The sequence below is a fragment of the Emydura macquarii genome, unplaced genomic scaffold (genome assembly GCF_026122565.2).
Source record: "Emydura macquarii macquarii isolate MOO-44397 ecotype Brisbane River unplaced genomic scaffold, CSIRO-AGI_Emac_v2 contig_2768, whole genome shotgun sequence".
Lineage (NCBI taxonomy): Eukaryota > Metazoa > Chordata > Testudines > Chelidae > Emydura > Emydura macquarii.
Genome location: NW_027132905.1, coordinates 11619333 through 11638324, shown reverse-complemented (window position 1 = coordinate 11638324; position 18992 = coordinate 11619333). Strand labels below are relative to the sequence as shown.

The 18992-nt window shown below is 36.7% G+C and overlaps 1 protein-coding gene across 1 annotated transcript in view; it reads right to left on the bottom strand.

The window, feature by feature from the left end:
* Positions 1-269: 269 nt before the first annotated feature.
* The window catches only part of RAD50 (RAD50 double strand break repair protein), a 96144-nt gene continuing 77421 nt past the window's right edge, over positions 270-18992 (bottom strand). Inside the window, exons 17-28 of the mRNA XM_067566431.1 lie at positions 18277-18466; positions 17511-17637; positions 16990-17183; positions 16458-16568; positions 15769-15861; positions 15576-15689; positions 14521-14648; positions 12950-13174; positions 6170-6255; positions 5521-5663; positions 1592-1725; positions 270-773 (exon numbers count right to left, since the gene is read on the bottom strand). Of these exons, the coding sequence (XP_067422532.1) occupies positions 587-773; positions 1592-1725; positions 5521-5663; positions 6170-6255; positions 12950-13174; positions 14521-14648; positions 15576-15689; positions 15769-15861; positions 16458-16568; positions 16990-17183; positions 17511-17637; positions 18277-18466 (1732 nt within the window). The 3' untranslated portion in view covers positions 270-586. The remainder of the gene's footprint in view (positions 774-1591; positions 1726-5520; positions 5664-6169; positions 6256-12949; positions 13175-14520; positions 14649-15575; positions 15690-15768; positions 15862-16457; positions 16569-16989; positions 17184-17510; positions 17638-18276; positions 18467-18992) is intronic.

Below are 18992 nucleotides of genomic sequence, written 5' to 3'. Positions count from 1 at the left end.
AAGGGTGGAGATAAATTTTTTTCAGCAATTTAACTGAAAAAAAGACAAATCTGAAGCTCTGAAAAGTAGAAGGTTGGAGACTTGCTTGGTTCCATCTTGCTGCCACAGGCAGTTAGAAGGAACTGAGGGATGGTTGGATACTCCACCCTTTATGCCCTTGCACAGGAGCTCAAGGAGCCACAGGGCACGTACACAGCCCTGACAGACACTGCTATTCAAAAGAAACTGACCTTGTATGCATGAGACACATGTGCATCTACAATGGAATCCATGCTGAAGAACATGCCTTTATTTATATTTTGAAAGCACCGTGTACATTTATAGTGCTATCTAAGCATTTTGTAATAATTCAAAATCCTCCATATTTTTGTATTTATATTTAAAACAAGAACAGAAATTTGTATCTTCTAGATTTATTTTTTTAAAGTTGCAGAGCTTAACTATTTAACTACTACTTAACTAGAATTTAAACATTCAGCTATAATTTTTTTCATAGTCAGAAAATATAGTTCCTTTCTTCATATCCAGGATCTTAATTTTTGCTGTGTTACTGAGTCATCCCACAATACAAAATTATTTGAAAGTTCTAATGAACATAGGAACCTAAGGAACTGACATTGCTCTTCACAATCTCAGAACACTGGTCAATGTTCTTCTTTATCCTGTAGAATTTCTCCACATATTCAGAACGGCCCAAAAGTTCCACAAAATCTTCATCATGTGTTATCACAAGAAGCTGAAAGTTGCGCTGTTGTGAGCGGCTTTTTATTATCCTATGAAAGAGTTGAAGTTTAGGACGCATTTATGGAAGTTGCAAACTAACTTTACATAAATTGCAAATAAACAAAATAAAAAACTCTGAAACAACATTAATGTGATATTCTAATAAATATTATATTCAATAAAAAAGTATCATGCTAGTTATTATCCCTTCATTTTTAATTTAATTTTTCTTATATGAGAAAATGTGATTAACTACTTGAGTAAAACAGGAATGTATTCGAAACAAACACAGGCTCTCTCTCATTCATCTAATCTATCCATTAGTCAAATGTGTCACAGCTCACACTCTTTGTCTCTGAATATCATGGATGCAGTGAACTCTTAGGCAAAGATAAAAGAATAAAGAGCTTTGACCCATATTAATTGCATGACTAAAAAGTCTTTCACTGTTCCTGTGGTAGCCCTAATGTGGGTGCACCAAAACAAGGGGCATGAATTGTCAAACAATCTAACAGCCAACGTTCATGTTACTTCTTGGCTATGTGTAAAATGAAAGAAAATAGTGATACAATGCTTCTCTTCTCTTCTCTTCCAAATAAAGGAGCAGAAATCTAAAGCTCTCCCTGCCCAAAATATGGTAAGAGATGTACAGAAGCGGCAACCCATTAGGCAAGATTTAAAAAAAAAAAAAAATCATTTCTAACCAGTAGTTAGACCTGATTCTGTTCTCACTTAAAACTGTATATATCAATAGAGACAAAGAAGTGTAAAACCAAATCTATTTGGAATAAAAAATCCACCTTACCCAAGTCTATTAAAACTTAAAAGATACCCATCCCAAAAGACTCCAAATGAAAGCCAAACTTACTCCACCAGAGCATGTGCAAGAGACTCAATGTTCTCTCGATCAAGATTGGTAGTAGGCTCATCCAGTGCAAGAATGCCACAGTTGAGGCAGAACGTTTCTGCCAGAGCAAGACGAATAATGAGGGAAGCAAGCACCTGAAAGATAATAAAAACCCACTGTTCAGTATATTAGAAAGCATCGATGTACATAACTTCAATTTATAACATCAAGAACAGCAGCCGCAGGCGTTTAGAGTTAAAAGGCAACATGCCTGATGTTTGTAAATGTCCATTAACAGATTCATTCATTCCTAACAGGCAAAAATAAATTTAAAAATGCTAATTTAAATCAAATAATTAATTAAAAAAAGCGATGCTAACAGAATGTTGTTAAGGTTGGAAAGTGAAGCACTCAAAACTTAGGAAATAACAGAATTAAGTATGTTCCAGGAACCTTAATTCTGTACCTGTGTAAGAATGGATTATGAAACAGTCTTTAATTAGGTGGGCACGTTATTTTGATCCACTCCAACACCTTTTGACACTGGATGGCTGAGATCTGTGTGCATATCTTAATATATCTAGTTCTTTTTTGGGCTACTGAACCACTGATAATTTTTCTCAGATTGAGACACTTGAATTGCCACCACTCAGGCTGATAGAACAGTTACTTACCTATAACTGCTGTTCTTCGAGATGTGTTGCTCATGTCCATTTCCAATTTAGGTGTGTGTGCACGCCACATGCACCTGTGCTGGAAAAAATTTTCCTCTAATGGTACCCGTACGAGCCGGCTCTAGTGCCCACTGCTGCACAGCACACCTGTGCCCACGTATAGGCACCACTGGGTTCCCCTCCCTCTCAGTTCCTTCTTGCTGGAACTCTGCCTGAGGGGAAGGAGGGCGGGTGTGGAATGGACATGAGCAACACATCTTGAAGAACACAGTTACCAGTTACAGGTAAGTAACCATTCTTTCTTCTTCGAGTGCTTGCTTATGTCCATTCCCGACTTAGTGACTCACCAGCAGTGTCTCCGGAGACGGACAGGAGTTCATGGATGTGACCACTGAAGCACCACTCTACCGAAACCAGCATTGTCTTGAGCTTGCTGTGTCAAGGCATAGTGGGACATGAAGATATGCACCAATGACCAGGTAGCTGCCCCGCAGATGTCCAATATAGGGATGTGTGCCTGGAAGGCCGCAGATGATGCCTGCACTTTTGTTGAGTGGGCTGTCAGGGCCACTGGAGGTGTGACCCCAGCTTGCTCATAGCAGGTCTGGATACAGGCTGTAATCCACTTCGAGAGATGCTGAGAAGAAACTGGCAGCCCCTTCATTCAGTTTGCAACCACCATGAAGAACTGCGTCGACTGGTGAAAAGTTTAGTTCTGTCGATGTAAAATGCCAGGGCCTGTTTCACATTGAGAGAATATAAACGCTTCTCTTCACTGGAGGTGTGAGGCATGGGATAAAAGACAGGTAAGAAAATATCTTGGTTAAGGTGGAAGTGAGAGACTACCTTAGGCAAAAAGCCTGGGTGTGAGCGTAGTTGGACTTTGTCCTTATAGAACACTGTATGAGATGGTTCTGATGTTAACGCCCTAATCTCAGAAACTTGCCTGGCAGACTTAATAGCCACCAGGAAGGCCACCTTCCTGGACAGTTACGTAAGGGAGCACGAAGTCATGGGTTCGACGGTGAGTCTGGAGAGGACCAAATTCAAGTCCAACTGAGGAGAAGGCTCTCTTATTGGCGGGAAAATCCTTTCCAATCCCTTAGGGACCCTGGCTGCCATCTCGTGCGAAAAAATTGTTCTAACCCCTACCAAGGGGTGGAATGCAGATATGGCTGCCACATGGACCTTGATGGATGAGAAGGCCAGACTCCCTTGCTTCAAATGGAACAAGTACTCCAAGATCGTTGGAACTGATGCCTTCATTGGGGAAATGCCACGGTTGGCAGCCCAACAGAAGAAGCCTTTCCACTTAGCTCTATAAGCCAATCTGGAGATGGATTCCTGCTCTCTAAGAGCACGTGCTGAACCTGGGATGAGCAGGCCTGCTCCTCCTGACTCAGCCATGGAGCAGCCATGCCATCAGGTGAAGGGAGGCCAGATCCGGGTGGAGCAGGCGACCTTGGTCCTGGGACAGGAGATCTGGTTGCAGCGGCAGGGACCATTGCCTGGGACCCGCCAGCTCCAGCAGCACCCTGAACCAATGTTGTCAGAGCCACGCTGGTGCTATGAGAATAACCTGAGCTTTGTCTCTCTTCACTTTCAGGAGGACCTTGTGAATTAGAAGAGTTGGGGGGAAAGCGTACAAGAGACTCCCTGACCAGAAAAGAAGAAAAGTGTCGGTGATAGAGCCTGAATAGAGTCCCTAATGGGAACAGAGGCGGTGGCACGTCCTGTTTGTCCTGGTGGCGAAGAGGTTCACTCAGGAATTGCCCCACCTTTGGAAGATTCAGCTCACTACTGCTGGATGGAGGGACCACTCATGGTGAGAGCAGTGAAGATCTCTACTGCTACCAGGAATCAGAGGAGGACACAGTGCCGGGATCGACGCTCGCAGTAGCGAGGGACCCTTCTGAGGCGGGGAGGAGTGGCGGCCTGACATGGGTCTCACCTGATCCCCTTTGGCTTTCTCTGTGGGGGGAGTGACCGCATTCCACACAAGTCTTCTTTGGCCTCTTCTTTGGTACTGGAGACGGTGACCGGTGCCGAGAGGAGGAAGATGGCGCTGGAGGTGCACTATGTGCTGAGGCCATTGTGCTCGGTGCCGAGTCTGATTTGCCGGGCTCCGACACCAGTCTGAGTGCTGACTCAATCAGAATAGCCTGGAGACAAATATCTCAGTCTTTCTTAGTCCATGGGCAAAAACCTTTGCAGATTTTACACTTCTCACTAACGTGCACTTCACCCAAACACTTCAAACAACTCTGATGCGGATCGCTCCGTGGCATAGGCTTTTTACACAAAGTGCAGGGTTTAAATCCCAGGGAACAGGGCATGCCCCGACCCTGGGACTCTAACAACTAACTAACTAGAACTAAGAAACAAACTATGTACACTAGAACAGAGAATAAACCACTAGGTTTAGTGAGAGAACTTGCGAAGGCAAGATACGTTCCAGCACCGTCACTGGTGGCAAGAAGGAACTGAGAGGAAGGGGGAGCTGGTGGTGCCTATATGTGTCACATGTGCACGCCACTACAGGGGGCGCTAGAGCCGGCTCATACAGATACCACTAGGGGAAAAGTTTTCCGGCACCAGTGCATGTGGCATGCACACACACTTAAGTTGGGAATGGACATGAACAAGCACTCGAAGAAGAAGAAACTATGTTACTAAGCCTGATTGATTAGGGTCTCGTGATCTTATGATCACGTGAAAATTATAAACTCATCATGGGAACTGTAGCACGAGTATACTCTTCTAAAGGACACTTTCCAGTGACCATGGATGCAGGCATCCTATTTCCTGATGAAGTAGATCTCAGAAAATGACTAAGAAGAAGAAGAAACTAACATGTTCCACTCTCATTTACAAAGGGCTCCCACGCAACATCCTAGGCTACTTTCAACAGTGTTTTTATTTTATGTTTACACTGCTGTCTGGTAAAAAGTTTTAGATTTTCCTCAAAATATAATGTGTGGAATTTTTATATATATAAAAAAGGACAAAATTGCTTTCAGCAAGAAATTAATTTGAGGGCATTTCCCACACTTATATGACATGTATGCATTTTTTCATAGAATATCCTTCCAATGTATGAGTGTCATGGAACACCCAGAAATATTTTGCATCACTCATTTTAATTTTGCGGTAATTTTTTCCTTTCCTTATCTTCACTTCTAAAGATCCAGAATATGCCTATTCTCCCAGCTAGCCAATCCTCCCACAGACTTCTTGTCCCTCTAATGTGCATTTAAATAAAACGATGTAACATACCTTTTGCCCAGCACTACATCTCCCTCGCATATCGAGAGCAGTATCTCCTTTTATCATTACTACTCTATAATTGTAGCTCCTCCTTTTATCAGATGCTGAAACATTTTCATCTGCATCAGAACGAATTTCTATATATTCAATATCTAATATGGAAAGAAAATGCAATTACATGATAAAAAACATGTTTTAAAACAATGGATTGAGACAGGAAGGTGATAAAATGTGTAACAGTTAAAAACAGTTGGGAAAGTAGAGAGAGTGCTACCGTAGGCAATATAATTATACAAACAATGCATCTTTGACATTGGCAGATTTATTTATCCACATAGGGAAAACTAAAGAAGTGTGTTTAATGGCACAAGGTTTTTCTTTGGAAGGATGCCTGAACTTTGGAAAATATGGGAATGGAATGAATTACCTCTGATTATTCCAAACTCTGGTTAACCACATACTTCATTACTACTACAATCTGCTCACATTTTAAAGTGGGATAGATGCAGATTCTAAAGAACAGCACCTTCTCTATTTTGATATCTTAGCTTTTCATATTTTGAATACACTGTTTTTATTATAGACCATTCTATACCTACTAGACAGCATCTGGAGACTGATACTGATAAACTGAAACTACAAAAAATAATTTAGGTACCTTGCCCTCTGTAGGTGCTTCGCCAAAGATCACGAATGATTTTGTTGATTTCTTCCATTTTCATGCTGTGAAATGTCATTATTGCTCTAAAAAAGGAAAAAAACCCTATTCTATTTGTTTTGGATGTAACTGTGTACTGCAGCTGACTGCAAGCTCCTTGGAATAAACACCAATTTTCCCTCTATGTCTTCCAAGCAAACAGTTGGTACCCAAATACTCTTTAAAAATAGTAATTTATAATGGTGACTAGAAATACCCATACAATAAATACATTACAGACAGATAAGTATTCCCTCGCTTATGCATCCTTTTATTTTTTAATGCTAACATATTTTCGTCTTGAGAGATGTTGGAGAAATGGAAGCAAAATTCTTTGTCTGCTCTTCTTAGGGCTTGTCTACATGGCGATTTACAGCACAGCAATCCAGGATGTGAATCTACAGCGCGCCAGCTTGTGTTGTAGCCACCACATTCTGGGACTTTTACTGCACTGTGGCTGTGATCACATGAGAAGGTACCCCACGGCAAGCTGGTATATTGTAGCTTCACACCCTCACTTGAAGCGCAGTAACTTGCCATGTAGACAAACTCTTAGATTTGCAATCATTCACTGAAGAACAGGGTTACTCACTTGTAATGTAATCATGTCACATGTAAAATCTGCATTTCAAACCTTTCAAAATAAGTCTCCACAAATTTGCAGTGAATATGAAGCAATTCTGACTACATTATATTAGGGTTATTACATTATGTTTAACATTAAAGTGACAAAAACAAATTCAAAGTTATAGACGAACCACATTATTTTAAAAATCTCAGTGAACTTTCACAAAAATGAGACCTACTTAAGATTCTGAAAGTTATGAACAGTAGACTTAGGCCCTGATCCTGGAAACAGTTTTGCTGGTGACTATCTTTACATATGTAAGTATCCTCACTGAGTTCAAAACATGAAGTTACTCAAATGCATACATGTTTGCAGAATCAGTCTTTCTTGGTTTTTCTTTCAGAGAAAATGACATCACAACTATCACAAACAGAGATTTGAAAAAAACTTTCTATTCTAAATTTCTAGCTTCATTCCCTTTTGTTTATGTAGTTGATGTCTGTCATTCTGTCAGACATACCAAGTCTACAGCTCAGATTCTTGAGGAGTTTAGAGAAGTAATTTTTAAAAAGACGGTGCTAGTTACAATTTTATTAAACAAACTTTTTTGTTCCTTTGAGATGTTGCTAACATTTAACTTTTATTTACTTTTTTTATTAAAGGAACAGAAAAAAAAGCACTGCCTTTTACCTTTATGACTGATTCTACATAATGGTTCCAAATTTCAAAGAAGTTCAGGGAATTTAGCTATTCATTTAAAATGAATGGAGGTATATGGCTAAGTACCCTGGACTTCTTTGAAAATCTCAATCAGTATTTCTAAATATTGAAGCACAGAGGTAACTCTTACGCACTGATTTTCAAACCATTCAATATTTAGGCACACCAGGAAGGCAAAGGGATTTCATCAAGAATGGTGGGCTTTGAAACTCCCAGAAATACTTCTCAGCCGTGTCTTGCTTTACAGACACTTGTATGCTTCTGACAGTGTGCATATACATGGCATCACACCTCCTGCCCCATTCTATCTATTTTTTCCAGATACTGATACTTTTGAAGCACTCAGAGAAATATTGTATATTTTGACAACTTGCCCTGTATGCAAAAACAAAGCAGACTAGCAGAGTGGAGAACAACACCATGTGCAAACAGAATGGTATTTTAAGTCACATTTAGGGATTTGTCAATTTTGCAAGTGAACCTTTTAAGAATTTTTTCTTTCTTCACTACAAATGTCCATCTTTATCAAATTTAAAAGTACAGATATGCCTTCATTTTTTAAAAACACAAAAATAAAATCATTTTAGCAGTGAACAAGATCTGGCAAGAGACTAATGGACATCATATAACATATCACAATCAAAGATTGTGAAGCTTGGACTGCAATCAGCATACACTGCTAAAAATTATGGATTGGTCACTAGGCAAACTTATAGTTACAGACTATAGTGGAATGAGCAAACAACCTTATACCAGCACAGGATGGCTCACCTTCCCTGCCTTTTAGCCCAGCCAAAGTATATTAAAACTATTAAAAAAACATGAAAATTAAAATTAAAACCATGGTTGCAACAGAAGCAAAAATGTTAACTCAGTCATCTCCTTTTATTTTAACAAATTCTTACTCTTTTGGACAAGACTGGAAAATCACTAATACTAGGAGGCATAGTAAAATATTTACTAGATAGATACTTGATTGTTTTGGTTCTCTCTCTTAAGGATGGAGAAGCAAACCTTGCCAGAACACACTTTTCATAAATTTTAAGGATATGTAGGACCATTAAGATAATCTAGTCTGATGTCACTAGTAAGGCTATTAAATTCCCAGATTTTTAAATGGTAGTGAATGCAAGAGATGAGATCTGAACTCTTGATCATATGGCTCCCAGAGCACTGCACCTTCTCCTAAACAGTATTTTTAATGCACAGTCCCTTATAAATTCTAATAATTTTCTTCAGAGATAAAACTTGTAGTACAATATTTCCCTGTGGCCAACTCTTTTGACCAAACAATGGTCCTTTGGGTCAAGGATTTCTTAGTTCACACTATTATTTAATTTTTCTTATCTTTGTGTTGTCTTGTAGACAACCTGAAGTAATTTCAGAGATTTTGCAATTATCTATCTATCTTGGTGTTTTATACTGTTCCATCAGCATAGTATATGAGTATCTGGAAAGTAAAACCAATGGCAAAAGCAAAGTCACTAGCAGATCTAATGTAATCTCTGGCATGTTTCCCTTTTCAAGGCAAAACCTTTGCTTGGGGTAGGAGGGTGGGTTTTTTTCTTTTTGTTTTAAAGATATTACTAATTTTCTTTTTATTATTGCAGGTAATTTATTGGGTGGAAGGGAACATCAGAGATGTGAGCATCATTCTTGTGGTGGAAACAATTTTTGTATTAATAGTCATGGATAATAAAAAAATATACATGGGTCTTTTGCTGACGTGTATATAGAAAGGTATGCTCTTTTTCTCCCTTTTAGCTAGAAACATTTTTGCTCCATTAGTATTTTGAAGGAATTAGCTTGAAAAGTCAACTCAGGCACTCATTCTGCAGTCAAGAAGTCAAGTCAATAGCGCGTTGAGCTTCGAAAGTAGCAGATATTCAGAGGAGATAGAGTAGTATCTTCTTGATTACAGAGTGCAGGGGACTCTTTCCTCCCTTCTGCCTCTACCAAGAATACTGTCTCAATCATTTGGAAATGCTTAATTCTAGTTATAAATTCCATCCACCTTGTCCTACAGTACTAAATCTGACAAAGATTTTACTGATTCTCCATCTAATAATATCAAGTATGTATGTTCTTTATGTTGAATCTTTTTTTTTTTTTTTTGCGGCATAAAGACCTACTAAAAGTAAGCACCGAAAGAAAGATGCATTTTTGAGTTGACCTTTAAACAGAAAGCAACGCTCAACCTGGTGCTCTGCTATAATATCAGATAAGAACATGGAAATAGAAGTAGATTGCTGGCTCACGTCATTTACATGAATGTTTCTTTTTTCCTTTTTTAAACGGGCAATAAAATGTGCCGTTTAAAAAAATAATTTTTCCCACCTGCTCATCAACAGGAACATTCTCCATGTGTTGGTGAGATATTCGAAATTCCCAATACCATTAATCAGAATTGCTAAAAATGAATGAAGGAAAAAACCTTCAAAAAATTCTCAAGGATTTTAGGAATTTGTGACTCATCAATATTTATTACCAATGTTCAAATTTTAAAACAATAAAACTAAATGAAGAAGAATGAATCTTATAGCAAAACCTCTGACAGAACAAAAGTGCAGACAAAACGCTGGTTTTCCCAGCCTACATGTAGAGATTTCAAACTCTGACCATTAGAGGCAACATTTCTTCTCACTGATTATTGTAGATTACCAATAAGTGATGCTTATCTGTTTTTTCTTGAAATTACATGACTGGATTTCCTGTATTGCCTTAAACAGACACACAACAGAATCTATACTATGCAAGTGAGTTCTGAACTCAAAAAGGGAAAACTGCAGGGGAATTCCTGGAGAGCATGGCCATTTAGGTTGCAATGTAAAGAATTGTACACTCTAAATTTCAACACTCACCATTTAATGAATTTTGGAGAAGCTTACACTGGAATATTAACAAATCTTTAACTGAAATTAATCTTTTTTAGTAATAAATTTACTTTTGTTTTACTAATTTAGTATTCTGAAAAAAATCTACATGTAAAGAAAGTGGTTTCACTGGAAATCAACCTTTGAACATTGCAGCAAAACACAATGAGGTAAAAGGTACTAAATGCAACTGTAATAAATTTAAATTTTAATCCTTGTTCATCTATAAGCATCTATATGCATCTCTGGTTAAGTCATTATCTATGGAAGACTAACATTTATATGTTCACAATACATCAATAAAAGACTATTATGATTGTGATAATTTACTATTATACACTAAGTAGCTGTGTTCTTTGTGTCTCAGAATCTTTATAAATTACAAAAGAGACTGAAAAATATTTGTTTTGGTTTAAATTCCATTGTAAAGTAAACATGTAGATTACCTTTACAGGTGAAAAATTATATGTCCAGTAGAAATGAAAACTGAGTTTATTGCTTTTTAAAAAAATTATGGAGGAAAAGCAGTCCCCAAGAGCTTGCTTTGCCTTTTCCTTTCACTACCATAGACCCTGGGCATGAAGCCATTAGCCCTTAGGAAACTCCCACTAGTACAGAATGCTTCACCACATCTCTTCAGCAGCATGGGCTACCATAAACACATGCAACCTGTCCTCCACTCTCTACTCTGATTTCCTATATATCAATACAAATTCAAGTTCTCAATCTTTATCTGTAAGGTGTTCAATAGCCTAGACTGGCTGAGCATATCTAAAAGATCAACTAAAGCTTTGGGATGAAGACAGTGGTTAACAGCTCTTCTCCTCAGGGACAATGGAGCTTTCTAACAGAAGGGAAAGCTCATCTGTGCAAGAGAAAAGTCTTTCTTGAGGGGGTCATTCTGAGACTAGAATGAGCTTCCATAAGATGTAAGGATCATCACAAACCTCACCACATTCTACTCTAAGGAGCATTTGTTCAATCTTTTCTTCACTAATAGAAAACACAGCATGTACGTTAAAAAAAACCGTTAAATGCCATCAAACCAAAACACTACACTGCACACACACTTCTCCACTTGATATGAAAGAGAGAGAGCATAAACCACTTGGACAAATGTTAATCATACTTATTAATGCATGATTAGAAGGTGCTAAGATAGTATGGTGATGAGGGTAGTACAAGGAAAGAAAAGATGGGGTTGGCATCCAAATACCAAAACGGATTCCACATTGCTCATAACTGTTATTCTGGACTTTTGTCTTATGGGGCTATATGAAATAAAAACTGCAGTAAGAAATCCCTGATTATCCATAACACACAATTATACCTTGTGTATATTTACTAAGCCCAGAGTCCACTATCCCAAAGAAAAACCTCTGGGAGGTGTGCCAACGATCAGAGGGAGGGATGAAAAAATGAAAACTCTGTGTGACTCTCCTTATGCAGTTTCCTAAAAATTCCTTTATGTGGGAAAGGATCCATAGGAGAACAGGGCCATCTGCATGGAGGCCCTGTGCTTCCATACCACCTTTGGATCCTCTTCTGGTTCCGAGACAACCCTGCTGCTATTGAACTGTGCTGCCTGGGTTTCCCCTGCCTGTAGTTGATCTGGAGAACCTAGCATAGAGAGGTTCCAATGATCCTGTGTTATCATTTAGGTTAATTCATTGTAGAGTTTTGCTGAGTATAATGATATGAGTCTTCTTCTACACCTTCTAACATGTACATAAGGGACCCAAAGAGTATCTTCAAAAAACTGCGAATGGAAGGGGTATAAGACAGTTAAGAAGACAACTTTGTTACTGATTTGTAACTTAACTGGTTCAGCTGCACTGCATATATGAAAATGGAGTGGATGACATGATGACAGATATACCTTAACGTATGGGGGCTTTCTTTATGGTTCCAATCTTGTGCAATGTGCTGAATTACTTCCTTCATTAATAAAATTTGTTTTAAGAAAACAGCTATCTTCATCTCATCTTCTAGATATAAAGAAGTTCTGGTTGCAAGTTTTCAGGATAAATATTACAGAACCATTTAAAAAGAAAACCCGCACATTTCTACAGGAATTTTAACTTAAATAACAGATTTTATATCTGGGAAAGATATAAAATCAAGAATTTTTAAGAATTAATTTGCTCAGTATTTCTAATTTATCCTAGAAAGCTTGAAATTGAAAGCTGTTTCCATACCACAACTCTTTCCCTTCCTGTTGTATTCACCCACTGGTTTGTTTTTCACTGTTGTTCATAAGTGTGGGCTACTGTATGAATAATATATTTTTATAAAACTGAAGAATTTGTTTTGATCAAACCTTAACCAATTTGGCCCAATCAACCTTGGCAATGTCCTTATAAAATTACACCTGAGGAGGAAAGAATATTGATCAGACATTTTTTCCAATGGTTACACATGATAAGTCAACTTTAGTGACATGGTTTGCACTGCAAAAGATAACATTGCATTTCATAAGTTATTTTAGTTTTAGGCTCAACAAAAGAGAGATTTGTGGCATCATTAATTGTAAAACAGTCTGCAAACATTTAGAGGCCACCATCATATTACAATACTCACTGATCAAGTGCCTTGTAGTATGTGTCTAGGTCCTTGTTTACCAGCTCTGTTGTTCTCATAACAATCATCATTTCTCGGTACTTTTCCTCAGCATCTTTGAACTGAGATTCTTGAAGTTCTTTCTTAAATCGAATGATCTCGTCCTCAAATCCACGCTGCCGACCTACTGCCAAACTGTGATTTCTTTTCAATTCCTCTATTTTCTCCTCAAGACATTGTTGTTCACTGTCAAGTAAGAGAGGAATCAAGATATATAAAGTGTTCTGCATTTATGGCTTCACATACAAATGTTTTTAAAAAAATGCTCTATTTCCCTACTTGTGCCAGAAAGTAACACTTTGTATAGAAACATAAGTACTAGAAATTAATCCACCAGGCCTAAAGTAAGTTTATTAGTCCAAAAGATGGAGCTGTACCGTAGAAGAATATTTACTATTAGCAAAACGTAAGAATATTTTTGATAGAACTTGTTTAGAGAATAAGTGTAAAGCCACTATCTACTTAGAGAAAACAAAGTATCAACTTTGGAGGCTCTAATGCTAGAAATACATAAAATAACAAGTTTGACAATAGGGACCTAATTATTCATGATGCTGCTCAGCAACAAGATTATTATTGATTATCTGTTAGGTTTCAATACTATATTTGGCAGTGTACAAACAAATATAATAGATAGCTACTGCTCCAACGAATTTACAATCCAAGGGATTAATACCAAACTGCTGAAATCAATGGAAGATCTGTTACTGGCTTTAATATAAGCAAGATTCAGCATGAAGAAAAGAGACATGAAGACAAGATATAGTTGTCCAGAGAAAGGAATTAATTCCCCCACATACTGTTTGGATTTATTGTGGAAAAGTCACTGAAACCATTCAGAGTGTAGCAACAACAAAGAGGGCAAAGATACTCTCCCAGATACTCTTTTTTAAAATTAGACAATCATACATGATATTTTTAATTTCATATGACAAAACTATAAGAAAAGATACAGTGTTCAGAAGATATTAAGATGTTAGATATGGGATATAATAGAAAATAAAAGTGTTAATATTATTATTTTATAATTCTATCTGATATGATGCTTGCAGGATTGGTCTCCACAGTAGTCATAAAGTATAGATATAATTACATTGGGGTTTGATCCTGCAAACACACAACATCAAATGGACTTATGTGTGTATCTTTACTCGTGTAAGAACTGTTTGTAGGATTGGACCTTTGGAAATTTTGTAAAGCTGCCATCCTCAAAACTGTGTTTCTGAAGTATTTGATGATCAAATGGTGCTGGCCTCCCTCTTAATTCCAGCTGCTTAATGTCACAATAAGACAGGAAAATATTTAATGTTCTTTTAATTAGCACCACTTTTCAATTTAAACAATTATCTTATGCTGTAGCTGACATAGAGATTTTATGCAAGCATGAATTTGGAAGAGAAGTATTCTGTGTAAGAGGGAAGAATGGTGATCCATGAAACAATCTCTCTGTTAAGAAGAGGTCAACTTCTAGAAAACTCCTGCTTAATATTTAAGAAGTTATTATTTAAAAAAAGATTATAAGATAAGCCTACTTTTTCAGTTGTGGGACTTTCATTTCCCCCATCTCCTTCAAATGTTTTTTTCTTTCTTCTTCAACTTCTTTTAGCTCTTCATTTCTTTTTCTTAATGTAAGGTTATCCTCTAGCCATCTTTCCTGTATCTAAATTCAAATAAAATCAAGCAGTTTAACAGATTAATGTATTTTTCAAAATCCATATATTTTTACATAAATACATAATTTTCAACACCTAAATGATAGCTTTGGATTACTTTGAAACATGCATGTATTATACAAACATTATAAAATTAACAATATTTCCTCCAATCAGAGCTGTCAGTTCATTAATGGCTCTGGATAAATAAGTCTTTTGAGATGAAATTTGCCACGAACCATGTATGCCTCAAAATGCCTTTAGGCACTACAATGAATATTATTAATAATAAAATATCAGACATGCCAGTAGGATTTTTGCTTGCAAATAAATAAAAATTTAGATGTAACTATAATACAGTATTCTGATTAAACACACAGTATGGTGGAATAAAAGAGGGATAAATCCAATCTAATGATTGAGTGTATAAACAATTTTTGATAAATGCATCACCAACACATTTCAAGTATTAAAAAAGCACAAGTACAAGCGGATAAACACATTCAAAAAGAGTGACTAGTGGCTTCTGATGCCTTGATTTCCAAGTATCATTAAAGGGCCCTTGTACTTAGAAGGATTAACATTCAAAATTACTAGTCACTTTTGAAAATTTAGGCTGTTAATTACACTGTGTATTTATTCCTTTTGGACTACCATGTAAACTGAATATTATAGACCCAACCATTCAAGAAAGCATCTACTTAAGCATGTGTAAATCATGGACTTTTCTGGGCTGAAACATACATGGTAATTATTCTCACTGCTCATGCAAATTGATCTATGTGGGAAGACTCTTGTGCCAGTGAGGGTCACTCCTGAATCAACACAGCTTTGCATGTGGTGCTAGGGACCACCCTGCCTGGACCTGACTGCAGGATCAAGGCCTAACCATTCAGCATATGGTCTATCATAAACCAAGACCAATACGAACCTACCTTCTGAGTATCAATGTCTTGTCTAATTGTTCCCATTTCTTTACTTATCTTTTCTTTCTGTTTCTCACAATTGGCTAGTTGAGTTTTTACTTCATCAAGTTCAGACTCTTTTTGCTATAGGAAAAGGAAACTTTATTAGTTTAACAAAAGATAAAGTTTAACAGTATTTTTATTCTCTTTATTTTAGAATTACCTTTTTATATTCTTCTTTTCCTCCCTGAATATAGTTCTCAATTACTTTCACATAGTCATGGATATTTTTAACTTTCTCTTTGATCTCATTTATCTGTGGAAAAAATATTTAATGAAGTATAGGTTTATGAATAAGAAGTGTGTGTGTATATATATATATATAAAATTCACAGAACTGCATACATTTTAAGTATAGAACATTTTCAAAATACTGTCATCATAGCTGAAGCTTACTTAGCTGTGAAACAATTTAAGACCGGTATAATCCAGTTTACTTCACATTACCATATTTTTCAAAACACGTTCAAAATCTTATATTCTCTAGCAGTGAGATGCAAAATTGACTTCTATTGACTGTGGTTACAAAGGATTTTTCCCCTTAACAAGGCTATTTATGATATAACATTTTATAGATTTTTAATTAATTGTTATCAGAGTTGTAAAGTAGCCAGCTGCTTTTGCAATTGGTACCAATATAAATTCTAAACAAACAATCTCACACATTTGATAGTTTGCTTCACATTAAGTCTTTTACTATGTAAATCCGCCACAATCCTCAACAAGGCAAACCTCCTTATGATAAGGATCCTCCACCCTTGTCTAAAAAAGTGAATTATTTTAATTGACTGAATTTCTACTATCACAACCTAAGGAAAATACATTTTATTGACGTGTGATAAGCAGTCTAACCTTCTCTTGTGTTACTTTGTTACTTGTGTTCTTTTTGTTGATTAGATCTACTCGCTCCTGCTGAAGTTTTTCTAAAGTTGCTTCCAAAGGAAATAGCTGATCCTTTGCTTCCTGGGGAGGGGGAAAAAAGCCAAAATGCCAATTTTCCATTAGAAATCCATCCTTACCTTCTCAATGCCTTAGAGATTGTTTCCTGTTATTGCTTGTAAAATTGTGAAAAAAGCTTATGTGAACACACCCAGTTTTTCTGTGATCTCGAATGTTTTTTTAAGGAACAGTGTTTATTTTTCAGTGTTAATGAAATGAGATGGAAGGTTGTGAAATATGCAGATAAAGCAAGTGCTATAGGACCCCAAATTTATACAGTGGCAAAATAAACAGGAGGAATTTTTAAAAATCTTAATTTTCATGATAGCTGATAATGTTAAAATAGGACAAATCCTAGTGCACCACAGTTAAATTCAATATTCAATAAATATTCAATATTCAGTCTTTCCACAAAAGTAAAGAAATTACTATTGGATTTTCTTACTTTGATCTCTCTGTATAAAGAATGAACCTCAGTGGACAATTCCACAGTCTGATCCTCCAGTTGTTGCCGGCGCTGCATACTACTGGAAATTTGTAGCTTCTCTGCTTTAAGTTCATTCACTGTACTCTTTAGCTGCTGGATTTGAGTCTGCTGGTCCTGTTTAATTTTTTGCTTTAACTCAATTTTACCAGTAACTGAAGAAAATTTTTTTAAAAATACACATTTAATCCATCTTAGACTAACCAAAACTTTTTATGCTGCACTAACTGAAATCTTACTTTTCTATCAGATGACAGATCATAACATACAAAACATTCAAATGAAAAATGAGAAGCAGTATGCCTGAAATACGATTTAATTAAAAAATATTAAATAATCAACTATTGCTTTAAAACATTAAAAAATATAAATGAGCATATACTTTAAAATATAGACTTTCATAAAAGAAGTTTTAAAATGTTTCAATATTCAAAATGCATTGAGGCTGGCAAACTACCAGTTTGTTTACTTGTTTGATTTACCTGTATCCAACAAGTGTTTTTTTTCTTGTTTTTCCTGGTTTACTTGTAGAACAGTTCGACCTAAGTCTACTCCTTGCAGCTTATTGGCCTGCTGGGCAATTTTTCGTTCAACATCCCTTAGATCAGTCTGAAAATAACAGGAAAAAAAGTTAAGATTTTTGTAGTGTTCATTGCTGTATTTAATAACTTTAAGAATAAATCTTGCACTTAAACTACTTCAAATTCAGAGCAGTTAATTATTATCACTTAATTATGGGGCAAGCCCTGCCCCCACATATGTGGATGGAGCAATAGCAAAGGATGGAGTTATAGCAATGGAGCAATATTTGGAGAGGCACACAGCATGAAGCCCAGATGCAGGAAGAGTTGGAATAGAATGGTAGAAGGTTGGGGCTGTAAAGGACAGTTCAGTCACTAAGTTGGAGTAACTTTCAGAGTGGTTATGTTCCCACCTTAAGGCCTGGAGAACACAGGAAAAGGATCTCTCTCCCACTTCCACCATGGAGTTCCACAAAACCCAGAGATTCTTGTGAATTGTTTGTTAAGCACTTTAGGATCCTCTGTAATTAAGGGCACTATATAAATAGATAATATTATTACCACCCATAATCACCTGTGGTAGCTCTGGGATTTTATTTTTTTAAATCCTCTTTTTCCTTTATTGACTTTGAGATCCTTCAACATTTTAAGGCACTGTGATGTACTGCATACCAAGGTAGTATTAAGGGAGTGTTATTTTATTAATTAAGAATTCTAGTAGACTTACCTGATACCTTTCCATAAGTGTTATATCTTGTAAACATGCTTTGGCACTTTCCTCCTCAGGCATAACTGTACCTAAGAGAGTTTCCTGCTCTTCTACATCACTTTTTAGGCGTTGAATATCTCGGTTTACATTCTGTAGCTTGTTTCTTAAGTCTGGTATGTCCTTTTCTTTAAGTTCAGTTATGGTATGCCTTAACATAAAATATAATTGCCCATTTAAAAATAGTAACATAAGCTCAATATAATGGGTAAGTTGTGCTACGATTTAAAATTGGAACAGATGGAACTATTTTACAGAAATTGTCACTTACTGAAACCTGCCCACCTGATCATCTCATTCATCAACCTCTGGTAACATCCTATCCTCTCAGTCAGCAGAGGTCAGATCAAAGCCAAGAAAACTTATCAAAGCAATGTGCTCATGCTAGTCTCAGATCTTACAGAAAACCACTATACAATACTACCACCTTGTGAAGGAAAAACATTTCAGCTTTTTATATTATGTACTTTTTTTCTCTCTTACATACTAAATCCCATACAACCCCGAGCTCTAAATCCCATGCAACCAGACTCTACTAGAATACGAGTTCCCAAAACTTCTTGAGGCTGGAAACCCTTCATCTCTTTGCAAAATCCATGCTTTTTCCACCTCAACCCCAAATCTTGTTGGTACTGATGTGAAAGCTCAGGAAACTGACCAAGCTTTTTTTTCAGTTT